We start from the raw sequence: 25,441 nt of genomic DNA, 5'->3' as shown, positions 1-25,441 counted from the left end.
GTTTTTTGTTTTTAATTTTGTTTTTTGTTTTTGCTTTTTGAGGGATTTATTTATGATTCCAGATTTTAAAGCCCTTAAAAAAATGTTAAAGCTGGAGAATCCAGGCCATGATTGACCATTCTTTGTAAGGGAAGGAAGTCCATCTTCCTGGTGCTTGAGTACCATTTTGGTTTTTTTTTTCAGCTTTTGATAAAACATAACTTTTGTGGTGTATTATTTTCTATTTTAAATGCTACTGCTTGCTGGGTAAACTCTTTTTGTTTGATTTTAAATTTATAGATTATCTGACATAGAGCAGGCAAGATTATACCATAAAACTTTGTTTTAAAAAATATCCATAAAAAGAAACTTCTCTCCAGACATAGATGTTAATGTGTTGCTTTTCTTCCCCCTGATATATTTTACTTAAATCCATGGTCATTTTGCTATTTGGTGGGTGGTGTAGTGTATTTGCATATCTAGGTTAGTCGGTATGAAAATGTGTTTAACATAGGTGTCTTTGTAATAGGAATCTTACCCGTCTTCTTCACCAATATGGTTTGTGGACTCCGATGACCCAAATCTGACATCAGTGCTGGAACGTCTAGAAGACACTAAGAACAACAATTCGGTGAGAAAATAAGCCAAGCTACTTTCTTTTTTCCTCAAAAACATTATATGTAGAACTTAGGTGTTAAGAGATCATATAATTAAAAAAAGTCTGATTAATGATTATTTGATAATCTTAAAGGAGCTGAAGACCAGTTTTGTTTGTCTGTTTGTTTTCTGGCCTTCAAATTCTATTTACTACCTGATTTCTCTTTTTTATTCCCCATAAGTTAAGCTTTAATTTAGATGAATTAAGTGGTCTCTTTTCAATGAATTGTGATTATTAAACCAACCAAGCATTTTTGGTAGGGATCACTACCCAAAGTAAAAGGTAGAAAAAGGGAAAAAGAACTGAGGTGGATGTGAGGAGAAATAATGCTAGAATGACATCAGTGCTAGTGTTAGGGAATTGCTTTCTCTGTCAGGAGTCTGTAACTGCAGTAAAAGCCAGAAAAAGCGTTTTTGATTTTTTGGGTTTTTTTTTTTTAATGTACCAAAAAATGTAACTTTCCATTTTACAAAAAAAAAAAAAAAAAAAAAAAAAATTAACAACTTTTTTATTATAAAACTAAGCAACTATTGTAAGAGAACTTAGTAAATGAAGGGAAATAAAAATCCTTTACAATATTTTTGCCTGATATAACCACTGTTGACAATGATAGCTATTTTCTAGCAGTATTTTTTCTCTTGCTAGTAAAATACATAGACACTAAGTAGTTGAGGTCATATTCTGTACAGTTTTATATCCTTTATTAAAATTAACATGGAAGACTTGACTACTGTGTTCCTAGATGGGTAGACTCCGTATTATAAATGTCAGTTATCTCCATAGCTTCATGTTAATTTATAAATTGAATGCAGTTAATTCCCCTAAAAATCCCAATAGTCTTATTTTTGGAACTTTTCAAAATGACTCTAAAGTTTGTTTTAAAGAGTAAATAATAAAAAAATAATAGTTGAAAAAAGTAATGAGAATTGTCCAAAAGATATTAAATAAAAATATTGTATACTGGCACTGGACTGGACAAAGACAATAGAAGTTTAGAAACAGAGTCATGAAATTGATAATTCACAATAAGTTAAAATGAGTTAAAATAAAAGGAAAGGGTAGATTATTCTATGAATACTATTGGGAGAACTGACCATTGGGCAAAGTTAGAATCTTACCTCAGATTTTTGTCAAAATGAGTTATAGGTGGTTTAAACACATTTATGCTTAAAATTAACAGAAAAACATCAGTTTGAAGGGTATTTTACAAGTAGGTTGGGGGTACCCTGGGTGGCTCAGAGCCTCAGACTCTTGGTTTTGGCTCAGGTCATGAACTCTTGGTTTGTGGCTTTGAGCCCCACATCGGGCTCTGTGCTGACATTGCGGGGCCTGTCTGGAATTCTCGCTCTCTGCCCCTCCCCCACTCTCTCTCTCTCTGTCTCTCAAAATAAACAAACTTAAAAAAAAAAAAAAAAGGCCGATCTGGAGAGCCATGAAAGTTAGGTAAAAGTAAAAAGCTAGACACACATATTCACATCTGTAGCAGGGGAGTGGCAGGACAGGGAAAGATAGCACCCTTACTGCTATCTCCTTTAGGAGGTTACCTCTGAAAACATCTAAAGGTGTAAGTTTTATAATAGTGGAAATGACTGGGTTATTTTTCAGTATCTAAAATTTTTCGTCCAAAAATACTCAAAATGACAGCATAAAATTGGGCCTCATTTTATTCTAAAAAATTAATATATTTACATAAAAGACAAAAACCAAATCACCCTCTACTGTTAATAGTCTCTGCCAGTTATTTTACAACGTAGTTTCTTGACAGAATAAGCTGTATTTCCTCACCTTTGCTTTACTTCTTTTATTATAATCTGGATTCTGTCTTCATTGTTGAACCAAGATTTTTTATCTCTAGTTGCCAAATCCAGGGACTCCTTTAACCCTAACATTGATCTCTCTGCACCATTTAGAAACTGTTGATTGTTCCCTTGTTAAAACATTTCTCCATTTTACAAACCTTTATTACTTAAAGTCTGCCAGTAAAAAGCTGATTAAATAAAAATTACTGTTAATTGTTTTATGATATAATATTATATTGTAATTAAAAAGAATGCAGCCAGTCTTTCCATAGAAACACATGCAACTTTATAGGATCTACCAGTGAAAAAGCAAGGCACTGAATATTGTTTATAACCTGGCCCCTTTCGCATACAATGTTGTAAACAAAAAACTGTATCTGTGCTCTCTATGTGGGTTTATGCATACTCCCCCCCCCCCCCCCCACCGGGGTGTATACAGGAAACTGTTAATAGAACACATGGAAGCTTTTTTGTTTTTGTTTTTAATTGACTGGCTTCTATGCCAGGCTTTGTGATAAGTGGTGGATACAAAAGTCATGTCCTATCCCTGTCCTCTGGGAACTGATAATCTTATGAAGAATTGCATCAGACTACTTACTGTCTCCTGTTTCCCCTGGTCTTCCCTGAGCTCTTCTCCCTTGGTCTGCCTCTTCTCATTCTGTGCTTTCTCTGAGAAATCTCTTTGACTACTGTTATTTAAATCATAGTCTATATTCCAGGGATTCCTAAATCTGTATCTTTAGCTAAAATTTATCCAAGTTTTCAAACCCATATAACTGTTTATATATCACATAGATCAGGGAATCTCACTTGGATGTGCCATGGCTGTTAAAAATGATTACATTTGAATTTAAACTTACCTGCCTGGAAGTACTCTACCACCCCCATCAAGTTTCCCTTCAGTAACTCTCTTTTGTGATTGTGAGTGGGACAAAATGAAATAATGAAGCTTTACACACCTGTGCCTGAAACTGGGAACTAAAAGTTCTTTTTTATACCTATATTTCCTGACACCTCCCCTCTCCATACTACCTAGTAAGTTTCTAAGACCTGTCCATCTACCTTCTAAATATTTCTTAAATCTTTTCCAACCATCTTAGTTTCTTCCGTCCTTCAAATGCTTTTGGGAGGATTGGTGGGGGAGGAGGGTGAAACTGAAATTCCTGAAAGATATACAACCCTGTTTTTCCTGTTGCTTGGTATGACTCTACTACACTGCTGCTCTTCCCACAGCACTCCCACAGCACTCTTCTTTGCCAGGACTTGGAGTGGCTGGGTCTGTGTCCAGGTCTCCCTTTCTTATCTTCATTATGTTCTTAAAGCAGAGCTTGTTGGAGGGGTAAATCCACAGGGGCTTTGCTGCCTTTTAAGCTTGAGGATTTTTTTTTTTTAATCCTAATTTACTGTTCAGCTTTCCTAATTTCTGCTTGTTCCTTTGACTATTTTGGAAAGTCTTATTCTTTGCTTTGTTTAACCCATTTTAATCCTCTGTTTTCTTAGTCCTTCATAAACCTGCTTCTTCATCTCTTTTCTTGGTCAGAGACATCCAGGAAACTATTCCTGACCAGGTGAAATAAGTTACCTTACTAGTTCCAGATAAAGTTTACTAAGTATTGAACATGGTTCTTAGACCACAATTCCTAAACTTATACATTAAAAACTGTTTCCAACAATGAAAGACATGTTCATAAACATAATTTACCTTGCTTCTTTGCTTAAATATATTTACGAAACACCCTGGGTGTAAAAATGGGAACTTACTGAGTTATTCCATGCAGTTTTCCTAGTGAGTTTTTTCCTTTTTTTTTTTTTTTTTAAGACAAATGTTTAAGAACCTACTAAGTGCCAAATGTTTTCCCAGGTTTTATTTAATCTTTACCATTATAAGAAGTTCTCAATTTCCTTGTTTTATATATGGGGACCCTCAAAAACTCAAGGAATTAGATGCTGTATCCAAGTTCCTCTAGATTCCAAGGGTCTGTCTGCTAGACAACATTTGTCTCTACTTGTAAATGAATATGACTGGAATGTATAATTTGATAACCCATGTGTAACAACACTGCCTCTATATTTTGTAGCCTCATTAATGAATGTAAATGTATTCTTGTCTGAAGTTGTAAGTTTCTAAGAAAAGAAGTTAGCAACTGAAAATTGGACAATGTCTAGAGCTCTCCTTCAGGCACTTTTGCTGTTGTCATTCTGCTAGGTATTAGTTGTAAGGATTGTACTCAAGCCATAACTTTCTTTCTCTTTTTTTCTTTTTTTAAAGTTTATTTTTGAGAGCGAGAGAGACCGAGTGTGAGCGGAGACAGAGAGGGAGACATAGAATCCAAAGCAGGCTCCAGGCTCTTAGCTGTCAACCCAGAGCCTGGCACGGGGCTCCAACTCATGAACAGTGGGATCATGACCCGAGCCAAAGTCGGACACTCAGCCGACTGAGTCACCCAGGCGCCCCAGGCCATAGTAACTTTCTTATACAAGCAGCCCCTAAAAATATTTCTTAAAGACTGTTATTTTATCTGTAAGTTGTAACTGAGCAGTAACAAACTTTTTCATTTCCTACTGGATTGGTTACAATAGTCATAGCATTATTCATGTCTTCTAAGGGCTCTTTAACATAATACTTATTTACTGAAATGTGTTTTGTAGCTTCGTCAGCAATTGAAGTGGTTGATATGTGAACTCTGCAGATTATATAACCTTCCTAAGCTCCTGGATGTTGAGATGCTAGATCAACCAATACCCACGGGTCAGGTAAAGTAAAAATTCTCTAGTGTTCAAGAGCTAAAATAAATTGTCTCAAGCAAAAGTAAAACCAGGATAATTTTTCTTCTTATTATACAAGTTATTTAGAAGTCAGTCTTGTTGAATTGTTTGTTTTAAGTACTAAAAATAATCTTTTTAGTCTTTGGAGCTGCTGGTATTTACTATGACCTACCTGACCAGGGAAACAACTGCCTCCCCCAGACTACCAGCTACCTTTTTGTCTTTGTTAACATTCCTGATTTCCATAACTGTTTCTTCAGTTTTTTGCCTTTGCCTATTCATTGACCTTCACCTGGAATGCCATCTCCTTAAGCCTATCTGTGCTTCTTAAGGCCTAACCCGAATGTTATTGAAGTACCTACTAGTTCACCACCACCTCTGATTTTTCTGGATTTCCAGATTTACCTATTTACGGCTTAATTTATTGACTTTGTACTATAAGTAGATAAGGATTTAGCTCTTAGACCATCCACCTTCTGGGTCATCTCCCCTTCCTAAAACACCGTTATATTTAGTCATATGAATTATTATTTATCATTAGGACTTTGTGGTATAGAGTTTTCTATTATGACATTTTTTCAAGAGCTTTTTGTTTTTGCAGTGTCCTCCTTATAATAATAATTCTTAGTTTAGAAAGTGGTGTTCTGTCCTGTCTCTCTGGAGCCTTTGGTTCTTCTGCACCAGTCGTAGCAGGTTGTTCTCTGGTCTGGCTGTGTAGCTGTCATTTGAAATTTTTGTCTCCTCTGCTAGTGTGGATCCATTGTTACCTGATCTCATGTTACCTTTCTGCTTACCCTTTCTCATTTTGCCTGAGTACATCCTCAAGTAGAATCCTAGCATGAAGGAGTAGTACACTTTCTGAGTTCTAACATCTAAAAATATATGGCCAGACCACTATAGGTTTGAATCTTGGTTCTGCTGCTTATTAGCTGTCTGACCTTGGGATAATTACCCAACCACTGTGTGCATCAATTTGTTTGTGAAATGGGGGAAATAGTAGTAGTACCTATATTTGGGAGAAACTAGGAAGATTAAACGAGTTAGTACATGTAAATCATTTAGAGCAGTGCTTGGCACATAGTAAATGCCCAATAAACGTTACATACTATTACATTGTATGGTCACATTTGATCGTTTGGTTGAATATGTGGTTCTAGGTTGAAAATAATTTTCCCTCAGAATATCAAAGACTGCACTGTCATCTTTTAGCCAATGGTGCTGTTTAAGCCTGATGCCATTTTGAGTCTTAGTCTTCTATGCTTAACTTGGGAAACTTTTAAGAGTTCATCTTTTCCTTGATGTTCTAAAATACTACAATGGAGTATTTTTAGTTGTGGTCTCTCTCTCCCCCACCCCCACCCCCTCATCCCCTGCCCTGTTGCTGGACACTAAGTATGGATGGGTCTTTTTCCTAAGTCGACTCCTTAATCTTTCTCCTTGGTTAAGTGTGCTTGTATTTTTTTCTGTGATAACTTTCTCCTTTCCATTTTCTTTATTTGTTCATTTTCGGAATGCCTACTAATGGGATTTTAGACCTCTTTACTTGAGTCCTTGTATCTTTTATATTGTCTCCATATTCTGTCTCTATCTTTTAATTTAAAATTCTGGAAGTTTTTTCCTTCAACTTTTGAATATATTATTTGGACAGCATAACTTTTTGGTTTTGATTTATTGCTGCTTAAGCAGTTACCCCGAACTTAGTTTATTCTGTTTCTTACAATTGTGTGGGTTGATTAGGCTTAGCTGGACAGTTTTTTTTTTTTTTTTTTTTTTTCTGCTGGCCTCACTTGCACAGTCAGATAGTGGCTGGGACTGGTAGTCATTTGGAAACATGACTGCTCTGGAATGTCCCGAATAGCCTTTTAACTCATATGTGTGGTGCCTTGGTATTTCTTCACCCAGACCTTTTCTCATGGCATCTCATCCTCTTTTTGGATGGACCCTTTCTTTTGACTTCTCTTTATTCAGGAAGGTAGTCAGAATTCTTAATTTTTGGCTTCCAAGAGCACAAAAGTAGAAGCTGTCAGGCCTTTTTAAGGCTTAGATATGGAATTGGCCCAGTGTCATTTCTACCACATTTATTGGTTAAAGCAAGTCATGGGACCAGCCCAGATTGGCTTTGGGAGGGGACCAGATAAGGGGATGAATGCTAAGGATGTGGTTCATTGGAGGTCCTCTCCAATGATATATCATAAATTCTAAGAGCTTTTTCTTGTTCTCTGATTATTCTTTATTCATAGCATTTTATTTCTGATTTATAGTTGTATTCATAAGTGTCCTTAAGGAGCCACCCTTAAGGTAAGCTACCCTTAACCTCTCCCTCTCTACCATCTCTATTTTCTCTTTAATAAGTTTTTTTTTCTAGTTCATCTTGGTCTTAATTTTTCTTTTTGAAGACTTTCCTCAAATATCTATTTGTTCTATATTGCTCATTCATATTTCTGGTTTTTTTCCTTCCTTTCTTATTCATATATTCCTTTAGAGAGGTACTAAAAAGATGACTGAGAGTTCTTTGTGGCCAAGACTTGTCAACTGATAGCTTTTTAGGAGGAATTTAAAGGGATTTCCAACCCCACTTCCCCAGCCCTGTATTTCCTGGTATGATAATAAATAGCGGCTGGAATTGGTTTATTTGGTTTGTTTGGATATGAAACCTTCTAATCTCCTGCTTAAGGTAGATATGTTTGACTGGGTTCTGCTTAAGGACATAAGGGGGAGCAGTGTGTTTGGGGACTGAACAATATGTTCTGGGTATAGGCTTTTGGTTAATCTGTTTTCTGGCTTCTTCATTACTCCTGCTGTCCAGGTTACTGGGTGTCTTAGAGTCTTGAGTCTCTCCAGCGTGCTCTGGGACAAATTAGCCTCCTATAATCCCCTAACCTATTTTACTTGTTTGTTCCATTAATTATTATTCTTCCATGTATTGTCATATGCTAGTATGAGTGAATTCTTTACTGCTGGTAGCCCCACTTCCTTTTTTGTTATCATTGTTCCATTAATTATTATTCTTCCATGTATTGTCATATGCTAGTATGAGTGAATTCTTTACTGCTGGTAGCCCCACTTCCTTTTTTGTTATCATTGTGTATTTATATAGGGTTTATTCACTATAATTTTAGTGGAGACTTAGGAAAGAGAGAAGATGGGAGAAATATGTATGTTCTATGTTCAATTTTCTCTCTCTGGAATGTCTGCACCTTAGGTTTCTCACTTAACAATACATTATGGACACAGTGTATGTAGATCTACCTTGTTTTTCATGATTGTGCATATAATTCTATGTAGAGATATAATTTGTGAATTGTGTGAAGAAATTTACTAGTTGTGAATCATCCTTGTATTCATAATAAATACTCAGCACCTGCATAGGTGGCGGCCAGAGGGACATGATGGATATGATAATACTTTATTTTTGGCTTTTTCTACTTTAAGTGCGATTGTAATGTACTTCTTTTTATTTGTTTCTTTTTAGGCTCTTGTGTTTCATTTCAGTATCAAGGTTATGTAGTCTTGTAAGATGACTTGGTAAGCTTTGTGTGTTTTTTTCTAAGATCGAGGGCAGTTTAAATAAAATTTTCAGCAGGGTCCAATTTTGCCTCTCATGAGGCCTCTGGAAACATCCAGAGATAATTTTGGTTGTCACAACTGGTTGGGTGGGGTGCTGTTGGCATTTTGTGGGGAGAAGGATGTTCCTAAATGTGCTACAATGTCAGGTCAGTCCCGCATGACAAAGAATTATCTAGCACCAATTATCAGTACTTCCAAGGTTGAGAAACCCTGGTTTAAATGAAAATCTGAGCCTGAGCCTGATCCATGTTTTTCCATGTATTAGTTTTCATATTTTCCATTCCTTTAGTCAGTTTTAGTAATTTTAGATTCTAAAAAAATGATGACTTCATTTATACTTTTGAATCTATGGTTATGAAGCTCTTTTCATTTCTAAAGTTGTTTTCTTTATCGTTGATTACTTTCCAAAAGCATGTCTGTTTTATTGGTCTTTTGAAAGAATCAGTCCTTTTATTTTTTTAAATCTAATTTTCTTTATTTTTGTGTGAGTCTTAGCTCTCCTTTTGCTTCTCTAGTTTATTGGATAATTGTGATTTAAATTGCTTTTTTAACAAAAGTATACATTTTCTTAGCGCTGTTTGATTTCATTGCATAAGTTTTAAAATGTATATTTATTTTCTAAATAGTTTGTATTTCCTGAGTGGTTTGATTCCATCTTTTGTCCATAAGTTTAGTGTAATAGTTACAGTGAATACCTGGGAATGACCACCCAGTCCCCACCCATGTGAAGAAACAGACTATTGCTAGCACTGGAAACCTTTTGCAGGCTCCTTCCAGATAATCATTCCCTTCTATGCTAATCTTTTCCTTTTCTCTAGTTTTATCATCTATATGTACCTTTCTGAACAATGTGGTTTACTGTTGCCTGTTTTTAAGCTTCATGTTAAGAGTCATATGTGTTCTTTCATGTCTGTCTTTTGCTTAACATTGTGTTTTGAATTTATTCATATTATGTGTAGCTGGAGTTCTTTTTCATTTCAGTATTTCATTGTTTGAATACACCATAACATTTTTATCCATTGGAGTTGATTCCAGCTTGCTATTAGGAATAGTGCTACCCCAAGGGATACAGGAGTACTGATGCATAGGGGCACTTGTACCCCAATGTGTATAGCAGCACTCTCAACAATAGCCAAATTATGGAAAGAGCCTAAATGTCCATCAACTGATGAATGGATAAAGAAATTGTGGTTTATATACACAATGGAGTACTACGTGGCAATGAGAAAGAATGAAATATGGCCCTTTGTAGCAACATGGGTGGAACTGGAGAGTGTGATGCTAAGTGAAATAAGCCATACAGAGAAAGATACCATATGGTTTCACTCTTATGTGGATCCTGAGAAACTTAACAGAAACCCATGGGGGAGGGGAAGGAAAAAAAAAAAAAAGAGGTTAGAGCGGAAGAGAGCCAAAGCATAAGAGACTCTTAAAAACTGAGAACAAACTGAGGGTTGATGGGGGGTGGGAGGGAGAGGAGGGTGGGTGATGGGTATTGAGAAGGGCACCTTTTGGGATGAGCACTGGGTGTTGTATGGAAACCAATTTGACAATAAACTTCATATATTGAAAAAATAAAAGGAATAGTGCTACCATGTTCATTCTTCTCTATATTCGTGGGACACCTGTGCAAGCATTTTTCTGGGCACATACTTAGAAGTTGGATTACTGGGACATGAGGGTCAATTTCTTCTTAAGAGTTCTTTAGAAAAAATTTTTTAACATTCTTAGGTGGCTTTTGGGCTATTTTTAGTTTTTCTCTGGTCAGAGAATATGGCTTCCCAGCTGAATTATCAACAATTGCTTCAACTTAACCATTGGTGTTATTATGTCTTTGCTTATTGCCGTTTCTTGTATTCCATGGTTGCTTCCCACCTCCAAAAATATATCCCTGAATCATGTCCTCTGTTTTTACTTCTAGAAAGGATTTCTGGGAATGTATATGGAGAGTGTTCCTTGAATACTCAGTATCTGTTTTTATTATTTATTCAACACCTACCTATCTGACTCTGTGTAAAGTACTCTACATAGGTGCTGAGAATACAGAGGTGAAAGAAACACAGGAATCGTGCCTGTCCTGATGGAACTACATACATAATTCTAAGTTCATAATTGAGTCTCTTCTAGGTTCTTTACACTTTTATCTTCCAGGATTTATTGCTGCAGGTGAAAATCCTGATGCCTGATTCTTCTTTTTCTATAATTTTTCTTTTTGGACACTGGTAGGTGTTTTTTGCTTTTTTTTAACTGTGAAGTACAGAATTTTACTTTTCAATATTCCTTTGGGGCATTCACAGCCACTTCATATTTGAGGTCTTTCTTTAGCTTGACAGCCTTTGTCTCTTATTTCTTTCCCTCAGTCTTATGGATGAACAGTGGATGAATATTAATTCTCTGTATTCCTATCTCCCATTTCCCTTAACTCTTCTTTTTCTGTACCCCTTCCTCTCCCATTCCCTGTATCCTTTTTCTCCATTGTTCTAAAGCAATGTCACAACTTGGTCATCTTGTTCATCTTTTTTTTTTTCTTTTTTTTTCTTTTCCTGATAGAATCTTTTTGATTTCCTAGAATTGCCTTTTCCTTTGCACAGAAATTTTTTTATATTTTGTGGATGTAATACCTTCTCAAGTATTGCTAAAGATTCCAATTAGATTTTTTTGTTTTATTTTCTTCATTAATGTTTCAGGTCACCTGTTCTGTTTGTTCGACTTGGTGCTTTTTTCCCCCCCCAGATTGCTGGTTTTCTTCAAATATCTGGCAATACTTGGCTATCTGCATAGATGAGGCATACCATTGATCATTGTCAATGGTTGATGTGAGTGTCCTCCGCAATTGTCAGTCTTCTCTGCTATGGCCTCCTCCCCGCCCTGACTTGTACACCTATGCTCTGCCTATGACATGGGAATGGGGAGGTTCTGGCAGGCAGACTTTTCAACTCCTCTGAGTAAAAGGAAAAGGTGATTTTGCTGCTGTGTTGAGTTATATTTTTTAAAATGTGCCTTTCTTTCTGGCTTTGACACCCATACTTAAGAGGCCATCAAGTCAGGCCTCTTAAACAATAAATTTGTTCCAGCTGTAGTTGGAACAAATACAGCAAGTATTTCTGGAAAGAAAGAAAAATCGTTCTAACTTTATCCACTGTATTGTAGACAACCATGCTCTGGTTTAGAAAAGTTGTCTTTTTGAGCTCTGCCAAAACTAGTTATGAAGGTCCTTCCTAAAACCCCATCAGGTTCCTTGTGAATGAGTGGCAAATTGTGTCTTGTAGAGAAGTATTCTGTGATAAATGACATGTAAAAAAGAAAAGTGGCTCTATAGTAAAATGGTGATCATTTTATAATTTTTAGTTTTGTGAAAGGTCTACTTCTTTATAACTAACACATTTGACCTTTTAAAATATAAGGCAGTGGAATTTATGGAAACATTCAGGCTTTTCAAAGTTAAAAAGGTAGCTGTTTTAAGGAAACCAAAGTTTGGGATATTTATTTTAAGTGGAAGAAGTCAGTAGCTTTAACCTTATGTACATAGCCATATGAGTAAAATGTTTTCTTTACAATGTTTCAGAATTTTCTGCAGTTTTGCTTTATAATTGACTAATTGCCTTTGTTTATTCCCAAAGCATCTATTAAGTTGAATTGTTCAAAATTTGTTTCTTTTTAAAAAACTGATAAATATTATTTGTCACATCAAACCTGGATTTAAAAGTAAATGTTCAACTTTAATGAGTTCTTTTAGTGGAATTTTAGTGACAGATGAATGATAGCTTGTCCCTAAATTCTTTTAATGTACTCAGTGTGTGCTTATTCTGTGTAGCCCTAGCAAATTCTTTTTCCTTTTCAGAATGGGACAACAGAAGAAGTAACTTCAGAAGAAGAGGAAGAAGAAGAGATGGCTGAAGTAGGTGTTTTATGTAAAAAAAATCACATTTTATAAATAATAAATCTTCATTTTTGAACATTTTTAATAATTCTCTAATCTCCTTTATAAGCCTTTGTTAATGTGGAATAATGCAAAGCACATGGTATTTGAAATTGAATGTAATTTCTAAAGTCTGCTTTTAGCTTTAATTAATGATAAAACTTTAATGGTTTTAAGCAAATCACTTATCTGATGTCTTTGGATTTGATTTCCTAACAAATAAAAGCTCTTATTAACATTTAGCATTAAAATAATATTTATGTTTAATAGTAATCAATACTTAACCTGTACTTAGTTATTTTTAAGAAGAGGAACTATTAAGTTTTAAAAATTCTGAATTTATGGGGGTCTACGTGGCTCAGTCAGTTAAGCATCCGACTTTGGCTCAGGTCATGATCTCCACAGCTTGTGAATTCGATCCCCACATTGGGCTCGCTGCTTTCAGCCTGTCCGCGCAGAACCCAATTCCGATCCTCTGCTCCCTCTATCTGCCCCTCTCCCGCTTGCACTCTCCCCCAAAATAAATATTATAGAAAAAAAAAATTCTGAATTTGAGCGTTTGAGAACATTTCAGGGACTACTCACTAGAAGTAGTAAAGCTACCTCCTGTTGAAAAACCATCTAAGAATTTCGTAGGGCAAATTCTAAGACTTTGACTTTAGACCAGTTTAATTGCCACTCGCGGATACAATTTTAGAGGTTTTCCAGCTCTGAGGCTTTGTGTTTAAATGCAGACTTCAGAGTGGAGATCTAGGTTTCTACATTGACCACGTAAAAGGTATTTGAGTTCCACAGTCTTGATTTTAAAATATCTTTTCCATTTTGGATCTTAGAGTTAATTCAAGTTACTACCTTCTTTTCTTGATTTGGAAAATGTTAAATGTAAAATACACTTCTTAGAATGCCTTAAAACTAAAGAAGTAGTTGTGGGTTTGTTTTGTCAGTGTGGGAACAAAATAATCCTTAACGTCTAATTTGTAATTTGTGTGACTTTTTAGGGATAGAGTTAAATGTTAAAAGCATTTCATGTTTTTAAGCCTTTTCCATGGGTTCAGTGTACAATGAAGTAGACATTCAAAAGTTTATGTACTTTTCATTTTTCCCTTCAACGTTTATTTATTTTTGGGACAGAGAGAGACAGAGCATGAACAGGGGAGGGGCAGAGAGAGAGGGAGACACAGAATCGGAAACAAGTTCCAGGCTCCAGCCCAGAGCCCGACGCGGGGCTCGAACTCACGGACCGCGAGATCGTGACCTGGCTGAAGTCGGACGCTTAACCGACTGCGCCACCCAGGCGCCCCTCATTTTTCCCTTCAAAATGATATAAAGAAGGGACAGCAGCATTTAGGGAAAGAAATCTAGAAAGACAGGAGCCTGGACTTCAAAGATGTCAGATTAAGATAGGTTGAATGGAAGATAATCTAGGTAACTAAAATAATATGGTAAAAAGTCCCAAGCAGCCTTGGGCGTGGTGTGTTTAGGTGCATTGAAGCTGTCTTTTTGGGAGATTAAGATTGATGTGTTGGAGTCATGGAAGGAAAGCAGGGTTGACTAGCAAAGCAGATGGCTTAAAAGTCTTGAATTGGAGACAAATATGTTTATCTTTGGTGTGACTATTGAGAAAAAGGCCTTACACAGAAAAAGGTGTGCTGAGAACATTGTTGTATAAAGATAATCCACACAGAACAGAATTCATCATTAATACTCAAGTGGAGAAGATTTATGGATAGGAATGTGGCTGCGTTTTGAAGTTTTAGGAAGAGATACAGACTAAGGACATTTGTGAGAACTCTGAAGAAAATAAGTGTGGGATGGAACAAAGGTGTAAACCTTTCATGGGGAGGGAGCTCTATGAAACATGGAGTCATGGACAGGGTCTGAATAAGAAAGGAATATAATAATAGGGGTTGAAGAGATGAGAGTCTAAGAAAAAGACCGCCGAATCTGGATGGAGGTGATCTTTAGCCTGGTCTACAAATCACAATGAGTTAGTTTGGTTAAAAAATGGCGATAGTAGGGCACCTGGGTGTCATAGTTGGTTAAGTGTCAGACTCTTGATTTCCACTTAGGTCATGATCTCAGGGTTTGTGGGTTTTGAGCCCCAAGCCCAAGCCCCGAGTCAGGCCTCGGGCTGACAATGTGGACAGCATCTGCTTGGGATTCTCTCTTTCTGCCTCTCCCCAGCATTTATGCACTCTTTCTTCATCCCCCCCACCCCCCCCAAATAAATAAACTTAAAAACAATGGAAATAGTATCAACTACTCCTTTAGAGATTTTGATGGTTGAAGTAGAGAAGATAATAGAAAAAGGTTATGATTTTAAAAGTTCTGCATAGATTTAAGAATAGATGATATGGGAAAGGAGGGAGGAGAGTGATGTAGTGATCAAAGATGTTAGCCAAGGGATATAACACAAATTCTTATCTAACTTTTTCCTAATTACAAAAATCAGTAGGTGCTTACTGTAGAAAACTTGGAAAAGAAGGAAAAGCACTAAATATCTCTAGAAATAACTATTGTTATTTCAGTTATGTCCTAATCTCTTTTTTTCTGTGTTTATTTTAGTATAATTGAGATTTGTATTCAGTTTTTCATTTTTTTTTAAGTTTATTTATTTGAGAGAGAAAGCACGAGCAAGGGAGGGGCAGAGAGAGAATCCCAAGAAGGCTCCGTGCTACAAGCCTGACACAGGGCTTGATCCCACAAACTGTGGGATCGTGACCTGAGCTGAAATCAACAGTTGGGTCGCCTGACTGAGCCAGCCAGGCGCCCCATATATATTCAGTTTTGTGTGCTTTTTGCATTGCGTTATTTTTTCCATTTAGTATGTTTTTTTAACCTAATGTGTTCAAATTATGATCATTTCAACATAATTGACATAAAATAAATGAGCTCTTTGTTTTTCTCACTAAGTCTTCCAAATCTGGTGTGGACTATATACTTAAGGCACATCTCAGTTCAGACTGGTCACATTTCAAGTGCTCAGCAGCCACAAGAAACGAGACTGCCCTGTTGGACAGCACAGCTCTAACTAGCGTGAGCTGTATGGTCACCCAGGGGTGTCCAGTCCCCCAGCTCACCCCAGGTCTGGGGCAAGGCCAGAGCAGCAGCCAGAAGCAAACAGGTGGAGCCTGAGTACAGAACCTGGTACCCACAGTGGCCAGCCTGGCTCATTCACCTTGCCACTGCCCCCACAGAGCCAGGGATTGGTGCACTGCCATCCTCACTGCCCTTTTGTTTCATTATTGATAAAGAAGAAACAGTTATGCTATGTTGACATTTTAATGGTCTTATATTTCATGAAATTGAGGTACCTGCTCTGGTATTTTTGCACATGCAGTTTTGTGGAGTGCTTTGTAGCTATAAAGTTTAAATAGGCATCTTTATGCCTAAGTCAATGTTCACATTTTAAATTAGTTCCTTACAGTAGATTTCTAGAAGTCAATTACTGGAACAAAGTATAAATAAGGTTCTTGATACCTAATGCTAAACTGTTGCAAAAGTTTCTTTTAATAGGAGATTTATTTAGTAAGAGTTATGGCTTTATAAAAGTATTAAATATGCTTAGATTCTAGCTCTAAAAATGTAGGATATAAAAAGATGGAAACTTCTGGATTGAATGTGAAGGTTTTTTTCCTTTTTCCATTCATTTGTCTGTGTTGAGTCAAGAGTAATTTAACTTTTGGCATAAGCTTCAATAAGCTAATATTTTTCTTATCTTTGTAGGATATAGAAGACTTGGATCACTATGAGATGAAGGAAGAAGAGCCTATTAGTGGAAAAAAGTCAGAGGATGAAGGAATTGAAAAAGAAAATTTGGCAATATTAGAGAAAATTAGGAAGACCCAAAGGCAAGACCATCTCAACGTAAGTGTTTGCAAATATCTAAAATCTATACTTTTGGGATTAAGTAATTATAGGTAATAATATAAAACAGGACAATTCATTAAGCTACCAGTCTAAGCTACCCTCCTCCACCCTTGCCTGTGTTGTGGATTCAGCCATGTTTTGTTGCCCTAGTGGGTTGTTGTTGTTGAAGTTTCTTATCTGTTGATAGCTCTCTACCATGTTCATCTGCTTTTTACGTGTTGGAATTAACCTGCTGTTCACTATATATACCCACTTTCCAGCCTGTTTATACTGCTTCCCCTTCTACCTTGAGATCTATATTTAAATTTACTGTTTTCTACAAATAGAGTACAATTTAGATTCTTTCCCACAGAGTTTCCATCTGGTCTATCCTGCTCTAACCAAACCAAAAGTATTTTTTTTTTTTTTTTGACTTAACATCGCTTTTATGTGAAGTGGCATGGGGTATGGAGTGAATGAATGCTGAGTTTGGTAATAAACACAGCTGTGTGGCTTCAGTTTCCTCCACTCTAAAATATAGATAATACATACCTTTTGGATGATTACTGAGTAGAATAAATGAGAATGATACATTAAAATACCCAAAGTAAGGAAACATAGGAGAGTCTAGCCATTTGTCTCAACAGTTACTTCTTACTTCTTTGTATTAGAGATGTTTATCAAACCCAAGACATCTATCTCAGAAGGACCTTTTTCGGGGCGCCTGGGTGGCGCAGTCGGTTAAGCGTCCGACTTCAGCCAGGTCACGATCTCGCGGTCCGTGAGTTCGAGCCCCGCGTCAGGCTCTGGGCTGATGGCTCAGAGCCTGGAGCCTGTTTCCCATTCTGTGTCTCCCTCTCTCTCTGCCCCTCCCCTGTTCATGCTCTGTCTCTCTCTGTCCCAAAAATAAAAATAAACGATGAAAAAAAAAAATTAAAAAAAATAAGAAGGACCTTTTTCTTAGGCACAGGTTCTCAAAAACAGGGAATGAATTATGTGGGGAAATGCCAAGTATTGTAAGCAGATGAATTACTCGCTCTCCTTCAGTCTTACACTATTAAATTTAATTGGCAAATTTTTATTTTTATTTATTTATTTTTTTTTTTTTTTAAATTTTTTTTTTCAACGTTTATTTATTTTTGGGACAGAGAGAGACAGCATGAACGGGGGAGGGGCAGAGAGAGAGGGAGACACAGAATCGGAAACAGGCTCCAGGCTCTGAGCCATCAGCCCAGAGCCTGATGCGGGGCTCGAACTCACGGACCGCGAGATCGTGACCTGGCTGAAGTCTGACGCTTAACCGACTGCGCCACCCAGGCGCCCCTATTTTTGTTTATTTTTATTTATTTTTTAGAGAGCAAAGAAATTTAATTCAACTCTTCATTATTTTTTTAAAAAGTTTGTGCCATTTAAGATTACTGCACTTTCTGTATCTTGCGATTGCTTTTAGTTTGTATATTATAATCAAAACAACTACAGATTATTTAATGTTTTCACATGAGAGACACTAAGCTAAGTACTTTAAACTTTATAAACCTTCCCATTCAACCTTTTATAGCCACTTTTAAAATAGTCTTCTTATTCTATGGGTGTGAAACTAGGGTTTAAACCAGTTAAGTAATGTAGGAAATAACTTTGTGAACCTGATTGCTACCCATTCTGCAAGGTGTAGTACAGCCATTAACATTTAAATTTTACATGATCAGTGTATTTTTTTAAACTAAGGTATTCTAAATGTTTGTCTTATGAGAAGTAGTTGCATTCCTAGTTAGTCTTCGGATAACGTATTGGTGCAGTTTCATTTTTAGAGAAATCCCAACATGGAAAAGAACTGAAACTAGTTGCAGGTGAACATGTTATTTCTCAGTTTCTTAATAATGTAAAGTAGACCTTCAGTATAACATTCTTGCTTATAATCAGACTAATGAAACTGTGTTAGTTGATAGTCTAAAATGGTAAGGGCCTTCTAGTATGTTCAAAATTTGCTTCTGACCCAACATGCTTATTAAAATAGCCAGAATCAAAAAAAGAATGGCCAAAATCAGGAACACTGACAATGCTAAATGCTGAGGAGGCTGTGAAGCAACAGGAACTCTCACTCATTGCTGATGGGAATGTAAAATGGTACAGCCACTTTTGAAGACAGTCTGGCAGATTCTTATAACACTAAACATAATTTTTACCATACATTCCAGCAGTTTTAGTCTTTGGTATTTACCCAAATGAATTGAAGACTTCTGTCCAGACAAAAACCTAAATACTGGATGTTTATAGCAGCTTTATTCATAATTGTCAAAACTTGGAAGCAACTAGGATATCCTTCAGTAGGTTAATGGATAAACAGTGGTACATCCAGACAATATGGAATATTATTCCCTGCTAAAAAAAAAAAAATGAGTTGTCAAACCATGAAAAGACATGGAGAATTTTTAAATCCATATTACTAAGTGAAAGAAGCCAATCTGATGAAAAGGCTGCATAACTGTATGTTTCCAACTGTGTGATATTTTGGAAAAGGCAACACTGTGGAGACCATAAAAAAGATCAGTGCTTGCCAGAGGTGGGGTGGAGAGATAAATAGGCAAAGCGCAGAGGATTTTTAAGGGCAATGAAAATACTGTGATACTGTAGTGATGGATATGTGGTGTTATACATTTTCCAAACCTATATAGTATACAACACCAGAAGTGAACCTTCAGGTAAATTATGGATTTTGATGATATTGATGTGTCAATGGATTCATCAATTTAAGAAATGTACCTTCTGGGGGTGCCTGGGTGGCTCAGTCAGGTGAGTGTCCGGCTTTTGATTTCGGCTCAGGTCATGATCTCATGGTTGTGAGACTGAGCCCTGTGTCAGCATCTGCACTCGCAGTGCAGAGTTTGCTTGATATTCTCTCTCTCCCTCTTTCTCTCTCTCTCAAAATAAATAAACTTAAAAAAAAATATACCTTCTGGTGAGGGAAATTGATAATAAGGGAGACTATGCATTGTGGGGGCAGTTACATGGGAAATCTCTGGACCTTTCTTTAAAGTTTGCTGTGATCCTAAAAGTGCTCTTAAAAAATAAAATCTTAAAAAAAATCAATATTTTAAAAAATCAATAGAATTTGAAATAGGTTTATACTAACTTCTAGGCTACTGCAGGAGCCATGGTGATCTAGACAGGTTGGTTAGACTTTTTTTTTTTTTTTTTTAAATCATAAATGAGCCAGACATGTCCCCCAATTTTATATTCCTGTTGAAACTTTATAATCATCAATTTAATTAAGCTTCTTTGAGTTTTTAAAATGTCGAGTTGTGATCTATTTTTATAAATCTCATTGTAAACTTTCAGGCTTATATACCTGAAATCTTCAGTTATTGGACTCTGTAGATCCTGGTAAACAGCAGTTTTTCTGTTTCAGGGTGCAGTATCTGGGTCTGTGCAAGCTTCAGATAGGCTTATGAAAGAGCTCAGGGACATATACAGATCACAGAGTTATAAAGCAGGTAAGGACCCCTGGGTGTCTGCTCTGTTGTCCTTATGCTGTTTTTAAGTTTCAAATAGTAAACTTCAGTTCTCATAATATAACTGGACAGGCACAGAAATGGTTATGAACTTTATTTTAGGGATTTTAAATGCAGATTTAATCAAGTTATCAAAAGATGTGGAAGGTAGAATAAGAGGAGTTTACTTGTTCAGATTTTTGAAAATTGTTTTTATGGATACCTCAAAATTTTTGTCTTCTTGCTAACAAGGATTAATTCATAGATGATTTTTATCTTCTGGGAATATTACAAGTAATATCTGCTTTGGAAAGTAAACAAGAAAATATTATATGAACAAAGAACTATTGCCAAGTTGATTTTTATGAATTTTTGTTCCTTTTTTTTTTTTAACCACATAATCAACTTTTATTGTAGAGGTTGTTATGGTATACCTTTAAAAGAATAGGTGATTTTGGTTTGGTTTTGTTTTTGGCCTTTTTTCCCCCCTTCATTTCAAAGTTTGAGTGTTCTTTCTTACAGAGTAAGACTTAAATACTGTGGAACCTCTCCACTTGAAATAAGATTCCCCTGTGTTGTTATTGAGATTCTAACAATATTAAATAAGGGAAAGAGCCAACCTTATAATATGTTTGAAAAAGTAGCTTTGTGATCCATTCAGAAATTCTTAGAATGATCAAATCTAAATCATTAGAGCTTACATAAAAACAAAAAACAAGCAAAAAAAAATTTCTGCTTTAGAATCCAAGGTAAGCCGAACTTGCTTCGGAGTTATTAGAAGTTTTGGCATCCTGTTTTTTTTACGATATGTCTAAAAATTTATCTGTAGAAACCTAATCAAGTATAGTTAAATATTTGAATATGGGTGTATTTTTAAATGTTAAATAATTACTTGTTTGCTACAGCATTGTTTATAGTAGCAAATTAAAATTAATAATCAGATATAGGGTGGAATTGGTTAAATTATGGTATATCCATGAAACAAATTTCTATAGTTATTTAAAGATTGAGGGGCGCCTGGGTGGTGCAGTCGGTTGAGCATCCGACTTCAGCCAGGTCACGATCTCGCGGTCCATGAGTTCGAGCCCCGCGTCAGGCTCTGGGCTGATGGCTCAGAGCCTGGAGCCTGTTTCCTATTCTGTGTCTCCCTCTCTCTCTGCCCCTCCCCCGTTCATGCTCTGTCTCTCTCTGTCCCAAAAATAAATAAATGTTGAAAAAAAAAAAAAAAAGATTGACAGTAGACTTCTTACATACTAAGTTGGAAAGATGCCCCAGAAAGTTGACGAAAGTTTATAAAACTATATAGAGGGATTTCATTTTTGTAGAAATAATTGCATGTGTATAGAAGAAGAATCTTAAAGTACACATGATTTTTGCATAGTTTTCCCCCTCCTATTCACAGTTAATGGTAAACAGTTTCTCAGCTCATTAAAGAATCCTCTTCATTGGGGCGCCTGGGTGGCGCAGTCGGTTGAGCGTCCGACTTCAGCCAGGTCACGATCTCACGGTCCGTGAGTTCGAGCCCCGCGTCAGGCTCTGGGCTGATGGCTCGGAGCCTGGAGCCTGTTTCCGATTCTGGGTCTCCCTCTCTCTCTGCCCCTCCCCCGTTCATGCTCTGTCTCTCTCTGTCCCAAGGATAAATAAATGTTGAAAAAAAAAATTAAAAAAAAAAAAAAAAAAGAATCCTCTTCATTGATGGCTTTAATTCTCTGTTGAGAGTATAAGATACTCAGCTCAATGGCAAAACATTTACAATATAGCTTAGTTGTTCTATGTTTTAGTAGCAAAATTTCTAGATTTTGATGGTTATTTAGTGTATTCATTTATACCGAAGTGGTATGTATAAGATCAAATAGAGTAATTTACATGGCCTGTATCTTTACAGGGATTTATTCAGTGGAACTCATAAATGACAGTTTATATGACTGGCATGTTAAACTGCAGAAGTAAGTGACTCTTATATGCTAACCCAGTCTTCGTAATGATAGACTTTCACAATGGAGACCTTTTTCCCCCTTAATTTGATAACCTCTAAAATATGGTTTTTACTTAGAATTTTAGACTATGTTTCTGTAGAACTAGTTCTCAGGTTGTTAAAATGAGCTGTTTCGTAGGCTTAAATAAGTAAAGTGAGAAAGAGGAAGGAGAAGAAGGACTAGCTATGGGATAAAGTGTTTCATGGAGTGAGATAATTGGGAACTATAGAAACAAAAGTGAATTTAATAACCTGATTGACTGTGATATCCAGTTTGTATTTGAAATGAGGAATTTGAGTAGGCCCTAATGTGTAGAAACAGTTGTAGACAAATTTAGATTTTGTTAGTGATTTCAGTTTTTCCAGTCTTGTCCATGGTAATTTTCTTTCATTGAATCCCTTGGCTAATAATAATACAATTTTAGAGAAGCAGATTAATTTTTTTTGAGTTCTTAAGGAAATTTATGTACATATGACTTTCCTTTAGAATGACTGCTAACTTGGAATCCCCTTATGGGAATGGATTTAGAATACTGTGATCTTTTTGGACATTTAATCTCAAGGAGTTGAAAGCTATTACAGTTTATTTTTCCAGGGACCATAGAGCAAGTTTATGTTTGAAACTTACCCTAGGGGTTCTGTTTAGCTCTTGAACTGGTTCATTTTTGTGGTTAGTAAGAAAACATCTTTGGACTGTTTATTTTAATTGGTTTTTTGTTATGTAATTCTTAGGGTCGACCCTGATAGTCCTTTGCACAGTGATCTTCAGATCTTAAAAGAAAAAGAAGGCATAGAATATATTTTGCTTAACTTCTCTTTTAAGGTAAGAAAATTTTAAGGGGACTCGATATACTTCTAATGGAAATGTATATTTTTATAATTGCTTTGGGAAAACATGTAGGGATTATTTGGTAACATAGAAGGTATTCGTTTCTTGTGGCTCAGGAATTCTCATGTATATACCCTGCAAGTGATGAGCACTTAGGTACTCAAATTGTTCAGAGCAGTGTTGCTTATAATAGCCCCAAACAGAAAATAACCCAAGTGTCTGTTTCAGTAGAATGGAAAACTGTGGTATTCATATAAAAAGGAATAGAGCTATGTGCAAAACGATGGGTGAACCTTAAACACAATGTTCAGCAAAAGAAGCCAGACCCCAAAACAAGTCTTGTACAATTTCATTTATATTGGGCTCAAAAATACGTAAAACTAAATTGCTTAGGGCATGCCTTCTCAGTGGAGACAGTATCCCCACCAATGGGGTGAAAACTGGTTCCTTGGAGTGAAAAAAATCTTAGATATGCACTGGTCTGTGGCCTTTTAAGGGGCCATATTATATAAACTGTTAACACAGTATATCTGTGGTGGGGGATAGATTCAGAAAAAAAAAATTCTAAAAAGCCTTTTTGGTGGAGCAGAAATTAAAAGAAGGTTGAAAAATGCAGATTTATGGATTCAAACTTAGGTAATTACTATCAAGAAAAGCAAAGATGTGATTACCATACAGTTGAGGATAGGGAGTAAATCCAGGTGAGAGGGATGGAGTTGTAAGCTGAAAGAGACATCTGGGGACTTCTTGGATACTGGCTCTAGTCTGTTTTTTGACCAGGGCTGTGGTTACATGGATGCCTATTTTATAATATATAACGGCATACTTTTATATGTTACATACTTTCTGAATTTATGTGTTATATTTAATACCTTTTCTTTAAATGGTAAGAATAAAGGGTAAAGAATAGCAGTAGAATTTAGATAAAATGTAATGATTTAATATGGATAAATAAGTGTAGTAGTTTTAAATCTTTCGTCTCAAAAAAACCCTAGGGAATATATTTCTAAGGAGCTATATTTGAATTATATAGAGCTTCTATTTGCTGTGTTCTTTTAAATTCGGAAAGAAATTTACAGACATATATTTTTTCCATTTCAGTTAGGTACTTCAGTGCATTAGGGCTATAGAGGGGCTATAGAAGGCTTGAGGACATGGAAGCATCTAAAATATAATTCCTGCAAGAGCCTGCAGTCTTCCTAGGGAGAAATCTGTGATGAAGGCTGTACTGCTTTGGAGACCATGATGAAGAGTCTGGAATCTTAACCTTTAGACAGTAAAGAACCAGTCAGTACAGGTTTTTAGATAGGGGCATGATTGATCTGTTAGGCTTTTTATTATTATTATTTTAAACAGTTATGATGTCTTCAGCATCAGATAGGGTTTGGATTGGAGAGAGTAGATACCTGGGAGACTACCTGGGACTTTAATTTTAATCTGGGCAAGGGGTAATGAAGGATGATGGTGGTAGGAATAGGTGAGAGTAGAGGGATAATGAGGGGTTTTGAAGGAAGAAGCAAAGATGTGAAAGAATATACTCGCAAAAAGTAATTTTTTGGAAAACTTTTTACGTAGCTTTTGTGTGTTATATATCTTCATTTATGATTGAACTTTCTTCAAATAACTCAAATTCTATATTTTCCCTCAATTTTGTTATTATATAAACTTTTATGATTGTCAATTGGGTTGTCTTCTAGAGAGTGAATCTGGTATATATTTACTGAAGTTGCTAATGACTGTATTTTTACTGATTCATAAGGTGAAAAAATAAACCAGGACAGTAGCATTTTTTTTCTTTCAATTTTTAAAAATATTTATTTTTGAGAGAGAGAGAGATCATGACCAGAGCCAAAGTCAGATGCTTAACCGACTGAGCCATGCAGGTACCCCCCTTTTTTAAAAATTCTGTATGCAAAATGTTTTAACCTGAACAATCTATAAACAGTCGTATTAAATCATATGCCCAGGTGTCCAACACCAAGCTTAAGAAATAGAATCTTATAGGGGCACTAGGATGGCTCAGTCGGTTAAGTGTTGACTTTGGCTCATGGTTCATGAGTTCGAGCCCGCCCTGCCCTCATCCTGCTCTCTGCTGTCAATGCAGAGCCTACTTCAGATCCTCTGTCTCCCTTCCTCTCTGCCCCTCCCCCGCTGGCTCCTGTGCGCGTGTGCTCTCTCCCCCAAAAATAAAAGCATTAAAAAAAAAAAAAAAGAAAGAAAGAAAACCTTATACCTGAAACTAATGTAAATTATGTCAATTATGTTAAAAAAAAAATTCAGGTCTATGTCTTTTCTTCTTCTTCTTAAGCAGTATCTTTTGAAAGTCCTCTGTGTGTTCTTTCCTTCTCACTTCCTCCTGGAGAGGTGTTTTTAAGGGAATATGAAATCTTGACCACTAAACTGAAAGATTTGTGGCTATACTTAATGTTTTCATGGTATTTTCCTGCTCTAGGTAGAACTTAAGGGAGGGGACAATATGGGAGGTAAATGGCTGAAATTCGCTGGATTTGTCTTTCTGGACCATGGCTCTTGATACCAGAAACAAGGGCCTTGTGAGGCCTGAAATCTTTTCTTTTCTTTTCTTTTCTTTTCTTTTCTTTTCTTTTCTTTTC

The 25,441-nt window shown here is 36.2% G+C and overlaps 1 protein-coding gene across 3 annotated transcripts in view; it reads left to right on the top strand.

Moving 5' to 3' along the window:
• The window catches only part of UBE2Q2 (ubiquitin conjugating enzyme E2 Q2), a 68,244-nt gene that overhangs the window by 11,995 nt on the left and 30,808 nt on the right, over positions 1 to 25,441 (top strand). For 2 of the 3 annotated variants that reach the window (XM_040493364.1, XM_040493363.1), the window contains exons 2-8: positions 509 to 610; positions 5,086 to 5,190; positions 12,611 to 12,667; positions 16,415 to 16,555; positions 19,944 to 20,028; positions 21,911 to 21,971; positions 22,733 to 22,823. In XM_040493364.1, the coding sequence (XP_040349298.1) occupies positions 509 to 610; positions 5,086 to 5,190; positions 12,611 to 12,667; positions 16,415 to 16,555; positions 19,944 to 20,028; positions 21,911 to 21,971; positions 22,733 to 22,823 (642 nt within the window). The remainder of the gene's footprint in view (positions 1 to 508; positions 611 to 5,085; positions 5,191 to 12,610; positions 12,668 to 16,414; positions 16,556 to 19,943; positions 20,029 to 21,910; positions 21,972 to 22,732; positions 22,824 to 25,441) is intronic. The other variant, XM_040493365.1, reaches the window with a different exon arrangement.

Source organism: Herpailurus yagouaroundi, unplaced genomic scaffold (assembly GCF_014898765.1).
Source record: "Herpailurus yagouaroundi ecotype Mexico unplaced genomic scaffold, PumYag 184, whole genome shotgun sequence".
In the NCBI taxonomy this organism is placed as follows: domain Eukaryota; kingdom Metazoa; phylum Chordata; class Mammalia; order Carnivora; family Felidae; genus Herpailurus; species Herpailurus yagouaroundi.
The sequence above is the reverse complement of the archived record's forward strand: the minus strand, read 5'-3'. Positions and strand labels throughout refer to the sequence as shown.